Below are 25,767 nucleotides of genomic sequence, written 5' to 3'. Positions count from 1 at the left end.
ATTTAACAAAACTAGATTTTCAAACTAAACTATTTCTTTATATGAAAAATATTGTTGGTAATTTTAAATTTTTTAAGAATAATTGAACTGAAAACTTTTTTAACCCAACAAGAAAACCTACAAAGTTTTAAGCAAGACAAATCGACAGGTGGGATGGGAAGTTATCAGTGTGGGTCGCATCCCAGCCTTTGTTTTATTTCAAAACAGAATATTAAACATTTTTTTTTTTTGAAATTCGATATCTCAAAAATTGGTTGTAATTTTTTAACGAAATTGAAATGTTAAACGTATATTAAAAAGTTTTAAATAACTGCATCCTAAAAATAAATTTAAACTAAATTGTAATATTGTATACATAAAAACTGAATTAAAAAAAAAAACTCTATTTTCAAATAAAATTTTAGCAAAATTTAATTTATTTTTGAAAAACCAAATGGCATTTACATTTTTGAAAACAGGTACATTTTAAAACTTTAAATTACAGTAAATATTTTTAAACAGATCATTTTGATACATATGCAATTTAATGCATTTTATTTTTTAAATTACCAAAAAAACGAGAATTCTAAAAATTATCACTTTTTCATAAACGTTCCGAAGGATTTTAATGAACGCAATAAAATATATTTTTGTAACGCTCCATAGAACTATTATTTTGTTTAAATTTTTTAACTTTCTATAGGAAGTTGTTGTAATTGGTCTGATTTGTCAAATTGAAAATGTTGACATTTCTCGACGTTTCAAGGTCCCTAAAATTTAAATAAAAAAATTTAGTATGCCTGTTTACGTTTGCACGTTCGTACGTTCGGGAAAGTCTTTATTTCTCCGTGCGTATCTAAGAACCTGTAAAGATATTTTTAAATCTCACATAAATTGCTGTTATTAATATTTTGTTGAACTTGTGATTTTAAAAAATTGAATCCGTTGTTGTCATTCAAGCACAAAACAGAATACTGCTTCTGCAGTCCGTAGGCCTTCGAAGATCAATTAATTATCTTCGCTGATTAGTTTACCGATATGCATAAAAATGCTCTGTGTAATTAGACTTTACTTAGTTATTTTGTTTGCCTATCTAATGACTTCAATATCTCTACCACAACTGGGATCTATTCTTGGTCTCGTTGAACATGCTTTTATTTCTCAAGACTCCGGGCTTCAAATGACTTCTGGACATTTATTTTTAGTTTCAAATCGAAGCAATAACGATGAATCTTGTTAAAATCACGCTGCAAGAGAATTCTAATAAGCTCAAACGTTCGGGCCGATCTGTACGCAATTATATCGTTGGCGTATGCAATTGCCTTAGTAAGACTAGCTGTAAATGCTGAACAGAATCGTCTCTGCTGAAGACCATTGTTAATTTCGAATGTTGTTGTAGAAGTTACATTGCCACTTTTGATAACAAACTTTCTACCGTTAAGCATATCATATAGTATATAAATATACAACAATGGTTTGCTTATGCCAAGCCTGCTCAGTTTAAGATATAGACCTTATAACCAAACTGTGTCAAAAGCCTTATCCAAATCAACCAGAACAGCACCTCTGCATTCTTTTTTTTCTTTGATATCAGAAACTAGCTTAGACTCAGCATGAATTTATTTATTTATTTATTTAATCCGTTAATTATCTAACGTTAATATAAACTTATAGCTATTTACATAATTTTTAATTTTTAATTTAAAATGTTTATTATTATAGAAATAAATAAATACTATAACGAATTAAAAAAGCTTTCTTTAAATTGTTTACTTTTAACATTGTCATTAACAGATGAAATTAAATTATAAAATTTATTGAAGACTGAAATCAATTGATTTAAAGGGCTATTCATACCATAGTTAGTTCTGCTAAAGATCGGACATAAAGGTATCTGTCTTCTTATGCTAGTTTGGCTATAGCTAAAATTTAGACGATTCAGAGCTGTTGCGGATATAATAGAACCATTAATTAATTTTAAAATAAAACAAAATTGGAGATATTGTCTATGTTGTGAAAGTGTAGGGAGCTTTATTAGCAAAAGTCTCTGAGAATAAGGAGGTGGTGTAAATATTTGGGAAAACGGAAGAAAACGAAGACAAAAACGCATAAATCTTTTTTGGATACTTTCAAGTCTGTCAATATGGACTGAATAGTATGGTGCCCATATAACACAGCCGTATTCAAGTATTGGCCTTACAAATGATACATAAAGAAGTTTTAAGACGTATGGGTCACGAAAGTCACGAGAAAAACGTTTAATAAAACCTAGAATTTTGTTAGCTTTTTTAACTATAAAGTTATAATGGTCACAGAACGTTAATTTACTGTCAAGAATAACACCTAAATCAGAGAAAACGGAAAGCTTACAAAGGGAGGAAGAATCTAATAAATAGTTATAATCTATAATTGTTTTTTTGCGTGTAAAACACATAGTTTTACATTTGTCAATATTCAATAAAAGTCGGTTTGTATTGCACCATTCCCTAAAACTATGAAGATCTTCTTGAAGCTGTGAGCAGTCATTAATTGAACTAATAGATTTCAAAATTTTAATGTCATCAGCGTATATTAAAACGGAGGAGTTTTTTATAACGGATGTTATGTCATTTATATATAAGATAAATAATAAAGGACCTAAATGGCTACCCTGTGGAACACCAGAGTTGACGTACATAAAATTGGTCGGAGAATTCATTTCTGAATATAACGCTATAACTTCGGTTCTTGAGATAAGACGCGATCCACGTCAAGAATTTGTCGTTAAACCCTAAGGCCTTAAGTTTATGGACTAAAGTCTTGTGACACAATTTGTCAAAGGCTTTGCTGAAATCTGTGAATACGCAATCTACTTGTTTACGATCTTCGAAAGAGTCAAGGCAGAAAGAAGTGAAGTGAAGTAGGTTTGTAATTGTTGATTTATTCTGGACGAAACCATGTTGATTTTCACATACAATTGAATTACAATTAAAGGATAACATCTTACAGATAATGGACTCGAATAGTTTGGGAATAACGGAAAGTTTGGCAATCGGCCGGTAATTCGTTATTTCATTCTTAGACCCTTTTTAATGAATCGGAGTTATAAATGCACTTTTCCATAATAGTGGGAAAACTGAGCTTCTAAGAGATTCACACATTTTTTTAAAACACATAATGGTACTCCATCAGGGCCAGGGTGAAAACAGTCATCAAGTTCTGAGACACAACGAACAATTGAATCCTCACATATTGTCAAGTCAAGTGAGTTAAGGTGAGGATAATTTTGGGCTGGAAAGAACGAATCGGAAATCTGAAAAGAAGAAGGTACGTCGAAAGCATCTTTGAAGAAATTAGCAAACATATTTGAAATTATTTGGGAGTCATGACTTGTTGTGTTATTGAAAGACATAGAGATTGGGTAACCGTCAGTTTTTCTTTTACTTTTCACGAAATCCCAGAAGTTTTTTGGGGTCTGTTTCAATTCATTTTCAATTTTTATAATATAGTCAGAGTATAGAATATTGGAGTAGTCAATTGTGATCTGTTTATCCAAAAATATTTTGCCCTATTGATCATCTTCTCGAAAACTTTGCTGATGCTTGGAAGAAGACTTATCGATCGAAGATATTACAGGTTCGAGTTGTTTTTTCCCTTCTTCGGAAGAGGATGAACCACAGCGGTCTTCCAATACACTGGATAATGTGCATTATTGAAAAGTGTGGTATAAATGTTAATTTTCTCCATCGGTAAATGGCTTAGTACAACGTTTTATATGCCATCGACTGCTGCTAAATTTTTGTTTTTTATTGAATTGAAGATGGGCTGAAGCTCAATCTACGTAACTAAGAAAGGACTTGGTCCCGGTGCTGGGACAGTCCAACGCACTGACCATTACGCTACGGGTACTACCTTTTATAAGTTTACTAGCCCAAATTTGGCACCTTGATAAATAAGAATAAATTCTGTATTTCCTATATTACTCAATCAACTCTCAAGGCCAATATCTCGAGGCCAATTCTATGCTTTTTATGCCTGTTAGTAACAAATTGTGTATTACAAAACTACTTGTTTTTTTGTATTTTAGTTAATTTTGATTGATTTACATATTTTAAAATGTTAATATTTGTTTTCTATAATATTTTTTTTACGTTTCAAAGCCATTATTTATAATGATGATGGGAAAATAAAATCCAAAAATATTCATAAATTCGATGTTTATTTAAAACACTAATAAAATAACGCTAGTTTATATGTACGTATGCTTATTATTGTTAAAGGTTGCTATTTTTTTCGGGAATATAAATCTAATCATAAATATAATAATCCAATAGAATAATTTTAATTTCCTGTTTGTACTTGGAAAAATTTTATTTTATACATATTTTTATTTTTCCAATTTTATTTATCAATGCCATCAATATTAAATTTTTCAATTTCTATATACATAGGTACCATTTATCCAATTAACTATTGACAAACTAGGCTTATAAAATCCAATATGCAAAAATGCAAATGCAAAATTAAATGCGCTTAGTTAATTCTGTCATCACAAAATGTTGATAAATCAATTATAATATATAAATAATAAACTCAATAATTTAAGCTAAATCTTTTCGAAAACACATGAAGTTAGGTTAAAAAAAGAAACAAAAATTAAAAATCACACATAATTGAATAAATTTTGCGGTTCTTCTAATTAATTGATTAATGGAATTTAATTATATGGTATTATTATTGACAACATAACAACATGCAGGATACACAGAGGTATACAAATATATAGGTTTATTAATTTATCATTGAACATCAATGGTTTATCCTGTAGACACGATAGAAAGAAAGGATATTTAACTTCACATATAAACCAATAAATCATTCAATTCATTACATTAATGTCATTTTAATTATGATTATTTTGCGAAAATCAAAAATAATAAAGAGACAGAAGGATAACATTTTATTTTATTAGAAATACGAAAATAATAAATTATATTATTATTGGCATCATTTGAGTGTTAAGGAATAAATAAAATACTACTGAAACAAATTATTATAATGATCATGGAGATTTATAAAAAAAATCAATTATTATTGGATGTGAAAAATTATTGTAATCATTTTCGCATTCATTTAATTGCAATTATTTGATACTTCGCTCATTTGATTACTTATTTATTTTAAAAATTCCTTATTTTTCTACACACTTGAAAATATGTAGGATGTTTAAATTTAGCTTAATTTTTGTCTTGCATAAATAATTGAATTGAATAGTCTGCCTTTTTTCATACTCTACCAATGTCATTATGATTATTCAAATATAAAACATTCTACAGGAAATGAACTGTTGTGTTCAACACTTCCTAAAATACTCGTATATATTCTTTATGTTTCTGAATAAAATAAAAAAACATTAATTCAATCTCAAAAGTCTCTTTTCTGTAAAAAATTAAATTGGTGATCTATATAAATATTACTGTAAGTCAAAATACATAAAGAACAAAGTTAGTCATTCATTAGATACTATTGACATATGGATGTCTCTAGCGGAAATCATGTGCGTGAAGAAAACCTCATTTCCTTTTTGAATTTTTAAATGTAGAATAAAATCGTACTATGGGGGATTGTACAAAACGTGTGTTTTGTCGCGGGATTACTGTGCAAAATAATTATATTTACGATTTTGTGTGTTACAAAATTATTTTGATATCATAGCAATTGAATTTATTAAAAATTAAAAGCTATTGAATTGATTTATTAGTAAGATATTCAAATATTTGTACACAAAATCAAATTTGTGTTGTTATGCATTTTTATGAAAGCCAATTTGTTTTTTCTCAAACATGCTATGTTAGAAACCTTGAATTATTTCTAAGTTAGGAAAAAGCTGACGAACAGAAAGATGTTTTCAAAAATTGACTTTCCAAAATGCTTAGAAAATTAACAGATCCTAGCTGACGCGGCCACATGTTTCTGTGGTACGTTTTTTGTTATAGTGTTGTTAACTATTAAAGTGGAACGATAGGAGAACATCAGACATTAGAACCATACTGTTTTTTTGTGTATGTGCCATTTGTAAAAAAAACATTACGACCTTCATGACAATAAAATTATCATTTAAAAACGAAAATGGAGACTTCAAAGCTGGTATAAAAATGTACTAATTTGATATTTGAAGAAGAAGGACTTTAAGCAAAATTAATCAAAATTTTCATAAAGTTGATGGAAAGCAAAAGTCTAAATTTAGCCATGAATCGTCTTACAAACGAACAACGCTTTCAAATTTTTAAATTTTGTTATCAAAATGCGTGCTCTGCTAAGAATGTTCATCGCACGCAAATTTACATTTTTTGACATTAAATCAAAAACACTTTTACATAGAGTGCGAGCTGAAGAAAATATTGCAGCTGTATTGGCCAGTATTAATGATGACCATCAATTATCGATTCGTAACCATGAGCAGCAATTGGGCCTCTGTTACTCAACAACGTGGAAAATTTTGGGGAAGCATTCAGGTGTGATGACTTTCAAAATACAGCTGATACAAGAATTGAGGCCGAACAAACTACTGGAACTTAAAATTTTTGGTGAATGAGCTCTTGGAAAGGTGGCCGAAGATCCACTTTTTTACCGAAATAGGTACGTAAATAAGCAGAATTGTCAAGAGTTACCAACGCATCCAGAAAAAGTCACAGTTTAGTGCGGTTTATGGGCTGGTAGCATCTTTTGACGGTATTTCTTCAAAGATGATGCGAATCGTAGCGTAACTGTGAATGGGGAGCGCTACCGTGAGATGATATCCAACGTTTTTGCTACACAGCACGCGCAACTGTGGATATTGATAGTTGTGTTTGTTGAACATTTTATTAACTTCCCATAGGAAGTTATTGTAATGGGTCCGATTTGTCAAATTGAAAATTTTGACATTTCTCGACGTTTCAAGGTCCCTAGAGTCGAAATAAAAGATTTTTAGAAAGATGTCTGTGCGTGCGTGTGTACGTACGTTTAAACGCCCGTACGTTCGCGACGTTTTTCGTCGTCCATAGCTCAAGAACCAGAAGAGATATCGACTTCAAATAAATTTTGTTATACAGATAATAAGGCAGAAAGATGCAGAAAGATCAAGAAAATTGCGTGAGTGGTTTTTTTACCATAGCATTTTGAAAAAAAGGTGAAAATTTTGGTTAACCTTATATATCTTACGAACCAAAAACGCTAGTGACTTGAATTAAATTTTATATAATATATTGTAACGTGCTACCATACAGGTATATTTTTTGAAAAAAAGCAATATAACGGTTTTTTTTTATAAATCAATAAAACTGAAAAAAAAAATTAGTCACCTCCAAAATTTTACGACTGAAATATGATTTCATCTCTAAAACAATTTTGTAAAACGGAGAATAATGTTTTTGACATCTGATAAAATTTTGAGAAAAATCTTATAGACAATTTTTTTTACAAAAAATAAAAACCTAAAAAAAAAATGTATAAAAGTTGGTAAAAATTGATTTTCGACTCAAATATCTTTTCAAAACTTTGAGATTTTGGCTTTTATTTACTTTTATCTTTCAAAACATCTTGTTGTCAACGTTCAGTTTAAGTTTGAAAAAAATCGATTTGACAGTTTTTGTAGAAAAAATTAAAAACCGAAAAAAAAATTAACAAAAGTTCGTAAAAAATGATTTTCGACTCAAATATCTTTTAAAAACTTTGAGATAATAGGTTCTAACTAATTTTTTCTTATAAGAAATATTGTTTTCAACATTAGGACAAATTTTGAGAAAAATCGAATTGACAATTTAAAAAAAAAAAAATAAAAACCTAAAAAAAAATGTATAAAAGTTGGTAAAAATTGATTTTCGACTCATATATCTCTTCAAAAATTTGAAATATTGGCTTCAAACTAATATTATCTTATAAAAAATATTGTTTTCAACATTTGGTAAAATTTTTAAAAAATTCGAATTTACAGTTTTTTTTCAAAAAATAAAACTCTAAAAAAAACAATACCTACTAAAACTTGGTAAAAATTTACTTTCGGCTCAAATAAGCTTTTCAAAAATTAAAAATATTGGCTTCAAACTTATTTTATTTCAGAGAAAATATTGTTTTCAATATTCAGTAATTTTTATATAAAAATCCAACAGTTCGTTTTTTTCATAAAAAATAAAATCTACAAAAAATAGTGGGCAAATTTGGTAAAAATACATATAGACAAACTTTTAAGCAAGACAAATCGACAGACGGGATGGGAAGTTATCAGTGTGGGTCGCATCCCAGCCTCTTTTTTTGTTTTTAAGTTTTTTTCTAAAACTAATAAACCGGTTTGAATAATTTTTTCTGCACTGTCTTAATAGCATTTGATGATTGTATTACTTTTTGTTTGCATTAAAAAAAAAGTTTTGAATTTTTATGACTCAAAATTCGATATCTCAGAAAGGGGACAACATGCACTAAATAAATGGATAACATTTAAAACAAAATTTAAAAAAATTAATAAGTAAAGAATTAATTAAAAAAAACTGCTTTATCGACTTTTGAAATAAATTAATACATACATTTTGTTTGTTAATTTAAATATTATTTCCATGGTAAAGGATTCAAGACCTTAAAGATGGAATTCGTGAAGTAATCAAAAGCATACATACATTACATACGCAATTGTAAAAATTAATCATTGTACCTCTCCTCACGGATTACTCTTTTTTCCAATACCAAAATAAAAACTCTTATTATGCATCGACATTAATCAAGTTTCAAGTTTGTTTCTTGACGGACATAATAATAAATAAATAATAATAATAAATTTTAGGTTTATAAAGTCACAAATTTCATAGCATTCAAAGTTTAAAAATAGCTAATAGCATATAACTTTCGTTACTGTTTTTTTTTTAATCTTTTTCGAAACGTATTATCCATTGCGACTTACTTCAAATTGTTACGAAGACATCTATTAACGAAATTTCCAGTTTTGTGGCTTTCAAACTGTGTGTGGCTTTCAAAGTGCTTCATACATAAAGCAGCATGAATTCAATATTAGAGCGGATTCGTCGTAGCTTGATATTTAAGCTAAGAAAGTAGGTTCTCCATGTTAGTCAGGATTCATATTTTTTCGATACGGTTGCTTACGTCAAGTTCAGTTCCACTTACCACAAAGACAATCTGGCTACCAGCTCTTCCGATTTTTCAGAAATATTGACTTGATTTGATGAGGAAGTTCCAAGACTCATCTTTTTGTACTTGCTGAGTTAAGTTGAACAAAGTATTTTCTTTCCTTTTTAAATGAAACGAAAATTTATAACACAAAAAAATCACTACGCAATTTAACAGAGCGTTAAACATTTAAAATTACTTCTGAGAACAAGATAATTATCATTTTTCTATTCCAGATGATTGAATTTGTTTATTAAATCAAAATATCCTTTATTTCATTTCAAAATTGATTAAAAAACTGTGAAGTAAAATAAAAGAGAATCAAATAGTTCATCCATCTATTTATGAAATGTTATCTGCGGCTTCATCCTTTATGTACTTGTGTAATACTTGCCATCCAAGATTATAATCTGTTTGAAATAAACCGATTATTCGGATCATTCAAATAATAAATCTTTTTTGTTATCTTTTTTTTTATTTAATTGAATTCCCTTTAAAATTAAAGAATGAATCCTGTTTTCTTATAAAACTATGTAAATCAACAATAAAAATAAAAAGAAAACACTGAAAAAATCTTTTTTCCTTGTCTCATTTTTAGATTCAAATTTTGTGCTGGGAAATGCTCAAGCAAATGCCAATCCAATCGTTTATTGTTCGGATGGCTTCGTGGAGCTAACAGGATATTCTCGGGCCCAAATAATGCAAAAAGGTAGGTAAAAAACTTTTACTGAATCCAATTTAAATGAGTTTGGGTTTTATTTTCTGCAGTTTCTTTCTGTTTTTCATTTTTTTCTAACTTTTATTTTAAGCTTTTGTCAATTCTTTTTCTTTTAATTTATTTTATTTTCTATACCTTTTTTTCTTGTGGAATAAAAGTTGACTATACTCGATGAAAAGTTTTCTTTTTTCCTTAATGCTGTTGTTGTTGGTTTTTTATAAACTCTTGTTTATGTGTAAAAAATGTATATCGAAAACAATCCCAAACTTTCATTACAGGATGTTCATGCCATTTTTTATACGGGCCCGAAACTAAGGAGGAACATAAATTACAAATTGAGAAAAGTCTGAGCAATAAAATGGAACTAAAGTTGGAAGTTATTTTTTATAAAAAAGATGGTAAGCTAGGTTGAAATGTATTTTTCTTTTTTTGTTTTAAATGAACATAAAAACTATCTTCATATATGTGTTGTGGAATAGGGACCCTTGAAATCTTAATTTCAATTTATTCGTACATAATATATGTAGTTTCTCAGATTTAAAACAAAACAAAGTATTGTTACGAGAACTTAAGACATCTGGTTTTCAGTATAATGTTTACAAAGTTTATAATTTTGCACATTCAAAGACGGTAAAGGAATCTTAAAAGCAATGCCAGAGTTTTAAGTAGTAAAATTTTAAAAACAATATGTTCTTAAAAATTGTTTCTATGTAAATGAAAATACTGCATAAATATCGGATTTACTTTATTATATTCGGAAATAAAATTAATAGTTTGTCAAATGAAATATATTTGTGCCTTTCAAACATCAAGCTCCTATAGCTTTTAAAAGACTGAATAAAACAAGTTATTAACGATTTTATTTTAAACTACACCATGGAGCGTATGCTTATTGAAAATATTAAGATACTATTGTAATAATTTTTTTTTTTTTTGTGTTAACACTTTTCTAATTACACAAGTTCCTATCTCATTATTAACTTATTCTCTTTGTACTCGGAGGTACAAAGGTGTTTTAAATACTTTCAAAAGAAATATCCTCATCCAACGCAAGTAAGTTGTGGATATGATCATAAGGTTACCAGCTTTAAGAACTCAAATTTCTATGTAACTTTTGTAGTAATTATAAAATAAGAACTACTCTTTAATTTATAGTTAGATCAAAAATTTAAATTCTTCTAAAATAAGAACATCACTTAAGTACTCGAATTGTGCATGGTGTAATAAATAAAAATATTAAGTCTGGAACAAAAACACAATCAGTGACTGAAATATAATTTAAACATATGCCATATTAATTTCTCAGGATCGCTTTGGCTAAAAATTTAATTTTTTCAAAAGGAGCACTAAAGATTGGAAAAATTAGCATTTTCGCTTCTGTCCGGCTACAGCTATAATTGTATGTAATTTTGGAAAAAAATTAGACATGAATTGGGGAAATATAGTTTGACTTAGAATATTGTTTCAATTTTCGATTTTTGAAAAATTGAAGCTCAAACAATGTTGACAGTGTCAAAAGAGATCATCAGCGATAAATGTAGTTCAGAAGAAAAGTTTAGGTTTTTTCAAATTTCTTTATTTACGTTCTATTAAAATGTATTATTATATTATATAATTCACGACTATAAGTTTTTGGAGCAATTGTTCAAACACTTTAAAGAATCTAAAAAAACATAAAATTTTTAAATTTCGAAAAAAGTAAGGGGCTAAATTGGTTTTGGATTTTTACAAATTTGATAATGGAGGTCCAAAAATTACTCAGAACAACTAATTTTATTTTAAAAGATAATTGAATATTGTCTTTTTTCAAAAAATTGATTTTGGAAGAAATGGAGTCTAAAAACTCCATTTTTCTGTATTTGGAAAAAAAAGAAAACTTTGGAACAAATCGGGAACAACCTAAAACAATTTTCAAAACATGAGAAAATCGAAAAAGTGAAGGCTAAATTTACGAAGTTCAACTTAACTACGAAACAATTGATACATCAATATGCTAACAAATTTTCGAACCTTTGCCTTAACCCTTCAAAACGTCATGTCAGATGGTAACTTTTACTTAAAGACTGGGCAAATTACTTTAATGAACCCTATAAGTTGCCCTTTCTTTGTTGGTTATAGTTTGGAAATATTGACTCCCTTTTACGAAATTCATACAAATCGTATTGAATTAATTAAACACAATTTCATTCATTTTGCCCTTAATTATCTTCGTTGGGATTATCTTTATGGTATGCTTTTCTATGAACATCTTACTATATTCAGTTTCTTTAAATGCAATTAATTAATGGTGAAATTTAATTGAAGCTCATCTCCTGCATACATTTGATTTTCTACATATTGACTTCCATAGCACTAAATTGGAGAATTATTGAAGGCCAAATTTAAAGTGGATCGATCAAATTAAATAATGTCATTAGTACTACCCGTAGCGTGATGGTTAGTGCTTATGACTGTCATGCTAGAGGTCTTGGGTTCAATTCCTTCATGCGCCATCCTAAAGGCACATGCAGGGTATTAGTTCTTGCGAGGAATTGACCAATCTTCCAAGATTAATACGCTTCCTAAAAGCTAACTATTTTCTAGACTTTCTGAAATGTAAGAATAGGGTTTTTCAATAAGGGCGGGTAGAAGTTGAAATAGAATAAAACAGGCTGTGTTAGAGGTATTAACAAATTAATTTTTTATTTGAAAGGCGCATGTACATGTGCCATTAAGTGTGGAATATAACATCATTAAAGTGCCTGCCTCGGCTTTTTATAGTAGCACGAATCCGAGTGGTCCAAATGACTCTTCACCATAGATCCGGCCGAATTTGAGGGATGGCGTTGTTATCTTCACCTTTAGGGCATCGCTGGAATGTGATTTATTGGTGACTACAAGAAAACCCACAAGAAAAAGTCTAGTGGGGTCCGATCGCATGACCTTAATGGGCGATTCACATCACCCCTGAGAGACATAACCTTGCCCTCAAATCGTTCATGCAAACTGTCAATCCTGGCGTTTTCTGTGTGGCACGTTGCACCATCCTGCTGGAACGGTAACTTTTTAAGGATGCATTATCACCTCGTGAACCTGGCGTGGGATGGTGTCGTCCTATACATATACGGCACAGCCATTCATCCAAAAATGCGCCTCGTCACTAAAGATGATTTTTTGGCTTAATAAGGGTCCTCTTCCAAACGATTTGAAGCCCAGTCAGCGAACAAACCGCGTTGTCTATGATCATGAACTTTAAACTCCTGGGTCAGTTGGATCTTGTACGGATGAACGTCTACGTCCCGACGCGAAATTCGCCAAGTTCTTGTGCGCGTCGAGAAATAGACTTAAACGGACCGCGGTGATGTTCTCGGTCAATCTTGCGTTTCATGAACGTACGGGTGTTGGTGTTGGCTGATTGTTTACTGAACCGGTCGTTTCAAATTTTGCTACCAAACGGTGAAGAGTAGTTAAATGGGAACAATCATCATTTTGATAAAAAAGTTTTATCATTTGAACGTGCTATTCAATCGTGTTACTTGACATGATGATTTGACATAAACAACTGAATAACAAACAAAAGATTTGACAAGTGTCACCAAAACCCGCCACTAAAAACCAGCCGCTAAAATCTAGCCAATTGAAAAACCCTTTACAATACTCATTTTAAATAGTGTGCTGTTGATGCAAATTTTTGAAAATTGGTATTGATAATAATTAAATAAATTTAAAAGTAAAGGCTAGGTTTCAACATGCCCCAATTCGCTTATTTCACTGTTCACAAGCTTTTAAATATTTGGGAATTGGGCCAGAAAAAAGATTTTTGTTCACCTTACTTTCAATTTCATTTCTTGGTTTTGTTTCATTCTTGTTTGGCATTATTCCCAACATTTTTGCTAACATAGGCTTTTTCTGGAAAATTTGTTTTTTGATTTCCCCAGGAAATTCATAAAGAATGTTAAATGAATCTTCTATCGGCCTAATTCTGTTTTATGTAGATTCCAATTCCAAATAAATCGGAGATATATGCATTATGCATGTCATATGACGCAAAGCTTGTGAGTGACGAAAAATTAAGTTTTTATTTAAAAAATACACATCAACTTAGATCCTTAGGTTTCCAGTTCAAGACTAGTTAGGTACTCTTCTTCATCTTTTTTATTTCATTTAGGATTTCGCCCCTTCCGTTAAATTCCCCATGACTGATGGAATATTTGTACTCAATTTTCGTAGAAAATTGTATTGAAAAATCCTTGAAAAAAAGACTTTATGATTACGTGATGTTACAAAATGGTGAAAGCTCATTTAACAAAGGTTTCATCGGTTCGGTATTTTTACATACAAATGCTATTCCTTCCTTGCCTACCCTAAAGAAATGTATTTTCAATGTATGCATATACTTATATGCCTCAATCGCCCAGAACGATTAATGATCTGATTCAAAAACGTGACTTGGGCAAAGAAGTGTACCTTTGCAGAAACAACCCCGGTTATCGTTTTTTTCGAATTTATTCCTTAACTTGATGCAATAAATTGAAGATTGGGTTAATTTGATGGTCAGATTGATTTCTTTAAACATAGACAAGAAATCTTTGTGGAAAAAAAGTGATAGGTATCTTGGTCTCGGTATACCTACATTCATTTGTTTATCATGTCAGCCTTCAGTCAAAGGGAATAAATATATGTAACGTAACGTATGTATATTTATGGCTTGTGTATTAATCCAAAATGATTTTGTTCCTTTTATACTTTGAAGCCTGACATAACAACAAACTTTAGATTTGGGTGTTAAATGCTTTTTGGTTTGATGAAAATTTTATCAAAAAATCCTATACTCAAAGAATAGGAAAGATTTTATCTGTGTTCTTATTGTGGGAGAACTTATTTGTATCCCATTTATGTACATATGTATATGAAATTGATGGAAGGCTAGATAGGCACTTATCTTAACTTCATCGAACATATTATTCAACCATTAAGCAAATTGACTGGTGGTAAATTCAAAAGGTATGTCTATTGTATTCGTATATCTTGGTTCTCATGATGTGTGTGTCAAGATTCAATCAAAAGGTTTTTTGGCATAAGGAGAAGAATATTATATTCGATGTAATGTCACTCAATTATTTGATGAAAAAAGTTTTTATGAATTATTGTTAGGTTAAATCCTAGTGAGTGATGCATCAGCAATGACCTTAGAGAATATTATTTGGATCTCTGAGGCTCTAAATTGTACTCCCAGTGATATAATTAGGTTAAGGGCCTTATGTGGAGTTGATGTAACTTCAGTTTAAATTTCGTCTGCAAAGTAGGGTGAAATTCCCAAAAACCTGGAACTGATTTCGTCGTTACTGTTAGAAAGCTGAAACTTTTTACGATTTTTGAGACTAATCCAAAGAAGTTTTAAAATCTACTCTCACCGGAATGTGCCTACTTTAAAATTTTCAGTTATTGATATAAATTATATATATCCGAGCTCAGTAGCAAGATTTTCTTGAATAGTTCTCTCAGAATTGTTTCGCGGTTTGTGTGCTCGGTCCAGTTTCGCGCTCCAAGATGGGTGAGGTCACTTTCCACTTGTGCCCGCCGCCTTATTCAAAGTCTTCCTCTACTGTGCTGTCCTGTGGGTGTGGACTGAAAGACTTTCCAGGCCGAAGCATTGGTTTCCATGAGCTCTACGTGACCCAGACATCTTAGTCGTTGGACTTTTACCCTTTTGGCTGAGTCTACGTCACTGTACGAAGAACTTTTCTCTAAAATCGACATAACGTACTTTCTTCCGCTTTTGCCATAGTCCATGTTTCTGCATCGTATATAGCAGGACGGGGATGATAAGGGTCTGATATAGCACCACTTTGGTCATTCAAGAGAGGGCTTTGCTATTCAATTTCTTTCTTAGCCCAAAGAAACATCGGTTAGCAAATGTTATTTTTCTTATGATCTCAGCGCTAGTAATGTTTTCTGCCTTTATAGCTGAGCCTAGGTAGACGAAGTCCTTGACTACCTCAAAGTAACGTTTGTCGAAGGTGACGATTTAACCGAGACGTCTGTGTTGTAAGTCCTTTCTTGACGACAGCATGTACTTCGTTTTGTCCTCAACCCATTTTTGCTGCCTCTGGCTCAATTCTCACAAAAGCCCCATTGACATCACGCTGAGTTCTTCCGATTATGTCAATGTCATCAGCATATGCTAGTAATTGGTTAGACTTTTGAAAGAAAGTGCCTTTAGTGTTGACGTGTGAGCTCTGCACTATTCTTTCAAGCACGATGTTTAAAAAAATCGCATGACAGCGCATCACCTTGTCTAAAACCTTTTTTGACATCGAAAGGTTCTGTTAAGTTGTTTTTAACCTTTATGGAGCAACGTGAATTCTCCATGGTCATCCTGCACAAACGGACGAGTTTGGCACGGATGCCAAAACTAGACATGGCTCTATACATTTAGTCCCTGTAGATGCTGTCATATGCGGCCTTGAAATTGATGAAAAGATGGTGGTTGTCGATTTGGTGTTCTTTTGTTTTTTCCAGGATCTGCCGTAATGTGAATATTTAATCAAGTGTGGACTTTCCTGGTCTAAGACCACACTGATAAGGACCTATCAGGTTGTTGACGGCGTTCAAGCCATCCGCTCCAGCGGCTTTATTGTTTGGCTGCAATTGCCTGCCGACATTCCTCATCAAACCACGGGTTCCTTGTTGGTGGCTGTTTGAAACCCAGCACAACAGAGGCGGCTTCTCTGATTGCATCTTGGCACTGTTGCCACTGGTTTTCGATACATTGTGTTGACGGCAGAGAACTTCGAGAGAGGTTACTTGTAACTCGGTCAGAAAAGGATTTGGCGATCTCTGGCGATTGTAGCCGTTCGACGTTGTACCTGCTCCCAGTACCTCCCTGTTTTGCCTTTGGTGTGGAAATCCGAAGTGCTACCTTGGCTACAACGAGGTAGTGGTCCGAGTTGATGTTAGCTCGTCGGAAAGTTCGTACATATAATGCTGGAAGCGTGACTGGCGTCAATCGCAATATGGTCAATCTGGTTGACGTAGATTGATCTGGAAAAGTCCAAGTTCCTTTGTGGATGTTGAGGTGTGGAAAACGCGTACTGGCTACCATGACGTTTCGCCCCGCAGCAAAATCGATGAGCCTTAATCCATTGTAGGAAGTGTCGTCGTGTAGGCTGTTTTTCTCGATTGTTCCACCAAAGATGTCTTCCCTTCCTAGCTTGGCATTAAAACCGCCCAGGACAATTTTAATATCGTAGCTATGACACTGCTCATATATTTTGTCTTAGAGCTCGAAGAACATATCCTAGGTGTTGTCATCCTTCTCCTCTGTGGGGACGTGTGCACATACATGCATATAGCTGCGATTTTTAATGAATCTTGGATAGCAGGCGTTTTTGCACGAATGCATTTTATTCTTGGTCACTTAGTGTATTATATTGATTTCGTGATAGTTTTGCTGCAATTAATATTCCCTATGAACTAAAGCCTGCTTAATTGAAAAAGGTACCTTGTTTCTTCTTAGGTGTTATTCAGTAGAATATTTCTCTCGAATCCAAACATTATATGTGTTGAAGAATGACCCTAATATATATTGCTTACAGTTTTGAGGAAACTTTAGTAAATTTACTAATACGTTATTCTAACTGCGGCGGCATGAAAATCAGTTAAGGTTCATATAAATTATTGATCTATTTTTGAAGAATATGTCTGCCTTATTTCCTTCAATGACATTTTTTTCCTTTGACCCAAAGAAGGGTAAACACTGACTACAACACTGTCTTAATAGTTTCCGTTTTGTGACAATGGCGTAGAGCAAGCCACTTGGTTATAGATAAATATCCCTACTTTTGTATTTGACAAATTGCGGAAAGAAAATTTGTTAGCGCTTTCACAAACCCCAAATATCTCTGATTGAATGACACCGGAATAGTCTGAAAGTTTTATTGATGATCTTTCCAGGTCAAAGTGCTATATGAAATACTAATAGATCCTCCCCATCCAATTAAGAACCGTACGTCATAGCTCTATGTTCTATCTATTTCCTCTTTATATTCTGTACATAATGTTTATGACATAAGTACACTTAATTTTTCTACAACCAAAAGAAGTTCTTTTTCATTCTATTAATCATAACATTTTTGGCAACCAGCAAATAGATCGAGTTGATTACCCTTACCAATTAAAAACACAATGCGTTTGTTAATATTGGCCTTAAAATGGCTGCATACTGTTTATCTGCTGAATTCTTTCTTCATTTTAACTTTTACAATTATTGCCATTATCCTTAAAACATTTAAATACTATAAAAAATATAAACTTCTATAACTCTGACAGCCGGAAATTTTACTCTGCTGATAATAAAATATGATTTATGGGTATATTTATCTTTTCCAACATAATCAAGCTCTCTGTGTATTGAATGCTGAAGGCAATGAGAGCTTTTAAGTACCATTCTGGCTATGAATTATGGAGTTTTGTTAAAATCCTTAAATCATCCTTAATTTCTTACAGCCTTACAACTCCTCCCTTAACTAAATCAAAATATAATGGTTTTAATTGTTCCCTTAAATCTTGTCATCAAATACACTTTAAAGAGATTCATTAAATATTTACTGATAGGCTTTCCTCCATCCCTCTATAATATAGAAGTTGTTTTTTGGATCTTATCTTTCTTTTTGTGTGTTAATCCATCTGTAGTTATACAAAATGAGAACAAAATCCTTAGCTTAAGGATGAGAGGATATCCTTCTGGGAGTTTTTCGCCTAATAAAGTTTATTATTATAGAAAGCAGGATTGCAAGTGAGAGAGTGATATAGAGAAAAGGAGGGAGTACGAAAAGAAAACCCCTTCAGGGATATTTGCAAAAATAATATCCCCTCGTTGACGTTTTTTATGATAGTACTTAGACATTAGAAAAGGTATTCTCATCATTATACCCTTGCACCTCTCTCTATTTCTATTATTTAATGTATCAACATGGTTTATGGCCATTTTATTATACAACGAATGGATTTTGCCTTATTATTACGTGGTAATGTATTGGCACAGGCTACGGGTTACGCATGTTATTTATAACCTTTTTTTGGAATATATTGCTCTGAGAAGAACCTTGTTGGGGTACATTTTAAATTTTATAACAAAATGTCAAATAATCGAAATTGAAAAGAATTTATATTGATGATACGAGTAGCCCACCGCATCGTGCGTGTTGTGAGTTTAGTCCTGAAGCGGTGACATTGTTGTTCTGCAATTTATTGCTAACATAAAGAGGTATTAAGAGCCATTTTGCTTCACCGCCATTGTTCTTTATTTTAGAGTTATAGCAGATGTCCTTGCATTTATGTACAATTACCAACCTCCCTACCAAAAAAACACTAAGAATTTAAATTTCAAATTCAAAACGTTAAGGACATTAATTATTATTATTACCTTATGAGAAAATTATATATTTTATTATATAAATAAAGAACCATTTGTCAGCAAGGATAACTTTAAAATTTACGACTTTACCGGTATTCTTATATTTGATTTTTTAATCAATTTCGTTTTTCTTTTTCTTATTTCATATGATTTTATAGGATCACCATTTTGGTGTCTTTTTGATATTGTGCCAATCAAAAATGAGAAACGTGATGTTGTGCTTTTTCTGGCATCTCACAAGGACATAACTCACACAAAAATGCTGGAGATGAATTCAACGGATGAATGTGATAGCGGTAAGTTAAATTGATTTTTTTTTTTCAAATTTTGTTGTTGTTTTGTCTTCCTTTTTTATCTTTGTGACCATTAACATCACCTTTTTATACGTAAACGTAATAAAATTTTTATCTCTCAATTAAAAAACAAAAACATATTGTGTGTGTTTCGTGTTGTAAATTTTATATGAGTCCATATTATATTTTTTTTAATTTTATTTTAAAATAATCGAGTTTTTTAAGTGCGAATGCCCCGTTTGTTTTAATATTATACTGTGCATAAATAATGTGTTTATGTATTTTTTTATTGTTGTTAATAAATATTTTGTATATAAGTAAATATATATACGAGTATTAAATCATCCTTATTATAAAGTTCTATAATAAAATGAATTATGAAATATTTTCATAATGACAACCTTATCTTAAGAACTGATATATTAGCACCTGAAAGATGCAAATCGTTTTGTGTACGGGATGTTAAAATACAGCCGGAAGACAGTATATTAATTGAAGTTTTTGAAATTAAGCTTTTAGCACAAAGCTTTGGGATGGTTAAAAATATACAATTTGTATACCTAAGGACATATTTATTCCAAAAAAGTTTGTGTACGATTTTTGAGTTATGGAGTTAATGAATCTTGTTTTCATTTCCTGGAAGACGGAAATATGATTTTCGGAAGCTCATTAATACAATTTAAAAAAAGAGGCTGGGATGCGACCCACACTGATAACTTCCCATCCCGTCTGTCGATTTGTCTTGCTTAAAAGTTTGTCTTTATGTACTCGTATCAATTTTTACCAAATTTGCGTACTCTTTTTGTAGATTTTATTTTTTATATGAAAAAACGGACTGTTGGATTTTTATATTAAAATTACTGAATATTGAAAACAATATTTTTTGTGAAATAAAATAAGTTTCAAGCCAATATTTTTAAGTTTTGAAAAGCTGTTTGAGCCGAAAGTAAATTTTTACCAAGTAAAACTTGGTATTGTTTTATTTTAGAGTTTTATTTTTTGTAAAAAAAAACTTTCAATTCGATTTTTTAAAAATTTTACCAACAATATTTCTTATGAGATAAAATTACTTTAAAGCCAATACTTAAAATTTTTAAAGAGATATTTGAGTCGAATATCAATTTTTACCAACTTTTATACATTTTTTTTAGGTTTTTATTTTTTGTAAAAAAACTGTCAATTCGATTTTTCTCAAACTTTAATTGAATGTTGACAGCAAGATTTTTTGAAAGATAAAGTAAATTAAAGCCAATATCTCAAAGTTTTGAAAAGATATTTGAGTCGAAAATCAATTTTTACCAACTTTTATAAATTATTTTTTTTAGGTTTTTATTTTTTGTAAAAAAACTATCAATTCGATTTTTTTCAAACTTTAATTGTGTGTTGACAACAAGATTTTTTGAAAGTTAAAAGATAATTAAAGCCAATATCTCAAAGTTTTGAAAAGATATTTGAGTCAAAAATCAATTTTTACCAACTTTTATATATTACTTTTTTTAGGTTTTTAGTTTTTGTAAAGAAAACTATCAATCCGATTTTTTTCAAACTTTAATTGTATGTTGACAACAAGATTTTTTTAAAGATAAAAGATAATTAAAGCCAATATCTCAAAGTTTTGAAAAGATATTTGAGTCGAAAATCAATTTTTACCAACTTTTATAATTTTTTTTTTAGGTTTTTATTTTTTGTAAAAAAACTGTCAATTCGATTTTTTTCAAACTTTAACTGAATGTTGAAAACAAGATTTTTTAAAAGATAAAAGTAAATAAAAGCCAATATCTAAAAGTTTTGAAAAGATATTTGAGTCGAAAATCAATTTTTACCAACTTTTATAAATTTTTTTTTTTAGGTTTTAATTTTATGTAAAAAAAACTGTCAATTCGATTTTTTTTAAACTTTAATTGTATGTTGACAACAAAATTTTTTGAAAGCTAAAAGTAAATTAAAGCCAATATCTCAAAGTTTTGAAAAGATATTCGAGTCGAAAATCAATTTTTACCAACTTTTATAAATTTTTTTTTTAGGTTTATATTTTTTGTAAAAAAAACTGTCAATTCGATTTTTCTCAAAATTTTTCAGAATGTTGAAAACAATATTTCTTATAAGATAAAATAAAATTGAAGCCTTAATTTCAAGTTTTTGAAAAGATATTTGAATCGATATTCAATTTTTACGAACTTTGAATAATGTTTTTTTTAGATTTTTATTTTTTATAAAAAAACTGTCAATTAGATTTTTCTCAAAATTTGTCTATTTTTTACTGAGCATAAAAGTCTTCCGAAGTGTGTCAAATAAAAACAACGTAAATGTCGTAATTTAGTAGTACCCGTGGCATGATGGTTATTGCGTTGGACTGTCGAGGTCCTATACAACGGGGCTCGAATCAACAGAATTGACAATTTCGTGATAAAACTCGTTCGAGGTCACATTGCAAGAGCTATGTCCTCGACCAACAATTTAATTTTTGGGGCGTTCTATCCGAACGACGAGTATTTTGAAAGTGCACGCTTAAGCGGGTTGATTCCACCAAAGGCATTCCTCTTTTTAGACAAATGCGGTCTGATACAGGATAGATTGGCAGTTCCGTTAATCTACCACGTCAGACGAAGAACCGTGGATAGGCGACTCCTGTACAATCGGGACGTCATGGCACAAGGTGGAGCAGAGCTCCTTCGGTTCAGTAGGGCTGTGTCCGAACGGGACCGAACTGATAGGGTGAAGCAGGAGAACCAGTTTTGGTGGCTTCAATCGGCACTTTATAGTGGGTAGTCGGGATGGGGTTTTAAGCCTTGGCCGGCTTACATACTTGTTTAATAGTATTAGGGTTTAGTTTTAAGTAGAATAGGCATGGTGGCACGAAAAGAAATAGAAAAAAAAATACAAAAAATAAAAAAAAAAGAACATTAAAATAAAAAAAAAATATTTACTCGAAAACGTATTGAAAAATAATGAACCTGATGATGCCTTTTGAATTTAATTGCTTGCTTACTTTTCGTAATCAAATACATACGAGTACTTCACATATTAAAGCTGTTGGTTATGGAATATTTTCGATTAAAAGATTTATACAAAAGTCTTTATTGGAAACCCTTTAACTTTTTTAAATATATTTTTAAAAATTCAACCAAATTTGGACATTCTTAACTTCCCAAAGAAAGTTATTGTAACAGGTTATTTTGAAATTTCTCGGCGTTTCAAGGTCATTAGAACTCACATTAGAGTGCGATGTTTGCGTGCGCGTGTGTGCGTAACGTACGTTCGGGTTACCAATTTTGCCGTCCATATCTCAAGAACCAGTAGAGATAACGGCTTAACAATTTTCTTACAGACAATAATTTTGAAAGACGCAGAGATAACATTTAAGAAAAGTGAACCTAATACCAAATAGTGTTATTCAGAAATATATTCGGTTTTGACATTTTGGGACAAGCGAAGAAAAGGTAAAAAAAATTAAAACCTAAAAAAAAATGTTTAAAAATTGATTTTCCACTCGAAGATTTTGGTACAGATTAAAAATTTTGCATACAAACTAATTATAACTTATACAAAAATATTGTTTATTAAAGTTTGTCGAAAAATCCAACAATTGTTTTTGAATAAGATTCTACAAAAAAACACTACGCAAAATTGTTCTGTTCGAATATTTCGAGAATAGATGAAGATATTAATTTTAAAATTATTAAATAGTAGGGAATGAAATCAATATCAATCAATATTGCAATTAAATTTGATTTCAAATTAAAAAAATGGAAACTATTGTTGCTTACGTGAGGTTTTTTTTTGTTGAAAAAGTCAAGTAAGAGCTTGTTTAACAAAACAAGAAAACCAACAACAACAACATCAAAAATTATACGAAATGATCGACTCAAGTATGATGAAAACAGCAGCTCAAAATATTAACCTTACACAAAATATTGTCATAAATGTTTTGTACAAAGTTTAAGAAAAACATTTTGTTTTTACAAAGTTCGATCAATTGTTTTGACGGAATCCAAATGTAAAATTTATATCAATGGGCACGAAAAATATTTCAAAACAAATTTAAATATATGCTAATAACAATTATTTAAAAAAAAAAAACATTTTGATGGTTTAAAAAAACAAACAAAAAAAGACAAAGATGCTACCCACTCTCATAACTTCCCAACCCGTCTAGTTGAAAACAAATTTTTACCACTTTAAGTAGCATTTCTTAAATTTTTACAAATTGAATGAATGAAGTTAATTGAGAGATATCAAGAACCGAACATCAAAATTTTCCAAATTTGAGTACTCCTTTTTGTAGATTCTATTTTTTTATAAAAAAAAACGGACTGTTGGATTTACAAAAAAAATACTACTGAATATCGAAAACAATGTTTCCTGTGAGATAAAAATAGTTTGAAGACAATATTTTTAATTTTTAAAAGTTTTTTGAGTCGTGAGTAAATTTTTACCAAATTGGTATAAAAGTTTTTTGTTAGGTTTTTATTTTTTGTCAAAAAATAGATTTTCCTTAAAATTTTACTGATTGTTGACAACAATATTTTATTAAAGATAAAAGTAGTAGAAAAGATATTTAAATCGAAAATCAATTTTTACCAACTTTGGTTAAATTTTCTTCTAAGGTCTTATTTTTTTGTAAGAAAACTGTCAATTAGATTTTTCTCTACATTTTTCCCAATGCTCTCAAATTTTTGAAAAGATATTTCAATTTTTACCAACTTTGAGTAATTTTTTGGGTTGGGGTCAAAAATGAACGTTTCACTTGTTAAATCTAATACAGGAAAAGAAAAGCTGTGCGTGGATGGATAGATGTTTTATTTTGAAAAGTTAAATAAATGTAAAAACTATAATTGGGCATGCTCAAATAGAATTAAAGATACATGCAAAGGACGAGTAGTGACTAAATTAAATTGTGATGTACATGTAATTGTAAGGCAAACTGGTCAACATAAAGCAGAATTAGCAGAATTTTTTTAAAAAAGCAGAATTCTGAAAAGCAGAATTTTGAAGCCAGAATTTTGACCCGATCCCTAATTTGTTTTAGGTTTTTATTTTTTATAAAAAAACTGTCAATTCGATTTTTCTCAACAATTTTATCAAATGACAAAAACATCATTTTTCGATGCACAAAATTGTTTTGGAGATAAAATTATATTTAAGTCGTAAAATTTTCGAGGTGACAATTTTTTTCAGTTTTGTTTTATTCATAAAAAAAAGCGTTAATTGGATTTATTTCCAAAATCTTACTTGTTTTGTATCACGTTGCAATATATAATATAAAATTTAATTCAAGTCTCTTGCATTTTAATTTTTCTTAAACTGCTATAGTATAGAAACCACAATCAAATTTCTTCTGAGCCCTTTCTGAGTCTTTCTGCATTATTATCTGCATAACAAAATTTATTTGAAGTCGATATCTCTTCTGGTTCTAGAGCCAAGGCCGGCCCCACCCAAAGTGCGCCCTGTGCAAGATTAGTAGAAAGTGCTCCTTTTAATATCTTACACACAAACTGATACACAAGCATAGGCCTTTCCCACATTACCCAGGGGGTAGACTTTCAGTGCTTTTTTTATTGAGAATACCTCAACCTTTAGGTTTACCATAAACTAAAACGCAGCGATGAAATGGGCACAAGGGATACGTTTAAACTTGGAAACTTACTTTTCTGGCCTTACATTTTGCAAATTGAGAAATGAAATGACATTATAGATAAGCCTACCAATCTCTTTTGAGTTATGGTTGTCCGAAGATAATTTTTAGTAATTTTAAGTTTAGAAAAACTACGTTCTGCTGAAGCTACCGTGACCGGGATTGTATTAAGAATTTGGAGAGCAATTACTAAGTTATGAGCAAAATCTTCAAGGCTTGAACTAAAAATAAAATTTAACACATCTAAACTTGAGCTTTGTTGTGTAACAAGCGGGAATATTACGGTTAACTCTTGAAACAATTCTTCTCCATCTCAATCTTTAAAACAACCTAATGTTATAACATTCTGCAAATTAAAGCATGAAGTACGTACTTTTTTATTTTTTAAACATTCGCTTACATTAATTAAAAAATTAAAATCGATGTTCAAACCTTTCTGTAATTGATTGAATAGCTTGATCAAGTATTTTGAAAAAAAAACATCTACTTTAAATATTTGTTTTGGGTCTAATGTAGTTTCAGGAAATTCATCAGCATAAAGTCTTTTTCTCCGTTGAAATCGCAAGTTGAAGTTTCAGGAAACATATTTGGTATTTCAAGGGAACGCTCG

General features: G+C 30.5%; 1 protein-coding gene across 1 annotated transcript in view; it reads left to right on the top strand.

Moving 5' to 3' along the window:
• The window catches only part of LOC129950481 (potassium voltage-gated channel subfamily H member 8), a 214,296-nt gene that overhangs the window by 90,335 nt on the left and 98,194 nt on the right, over positions 1-25,767 (top strand). The window contains exons 3-5 of the mRNA XM_056062418.1: positions 9,713-9,823; positions 10,111-10,230; positions 19,388-19,525. Coding sequence (XP_055918393.1) covers positions 9,713-9,823; positions 10,111-10,230; positions 19,388-19,525 — 369 coding nt within the window. The remainder of the gene's footprint in view (positions 1-9,712; positions 9,824-10,110; positions 10,231-19,387; positions 19,526-25,767) is intronic.

The sequence above is a fragment of the Eupeodes corollae genome, chromosome 3, assembly GCF_945859685.1.
Source record: "Eupeodes corollae chromosome 3, idEupCoro1.1, whole genome shotgun sequence".
NCBI classification, from domain to species: domain Eukaryota; kingdom Metazoa; phylum Arthropoda; class Insecta; order Diptera; family Syrphidae; genus Eupeodes; species Eupeodes corollae.
The sequence above is the reverse complement of the archived record's forward strand: the minus strand, read 5'-3'. Positions and strand labels throughout refer to the sequence as shown.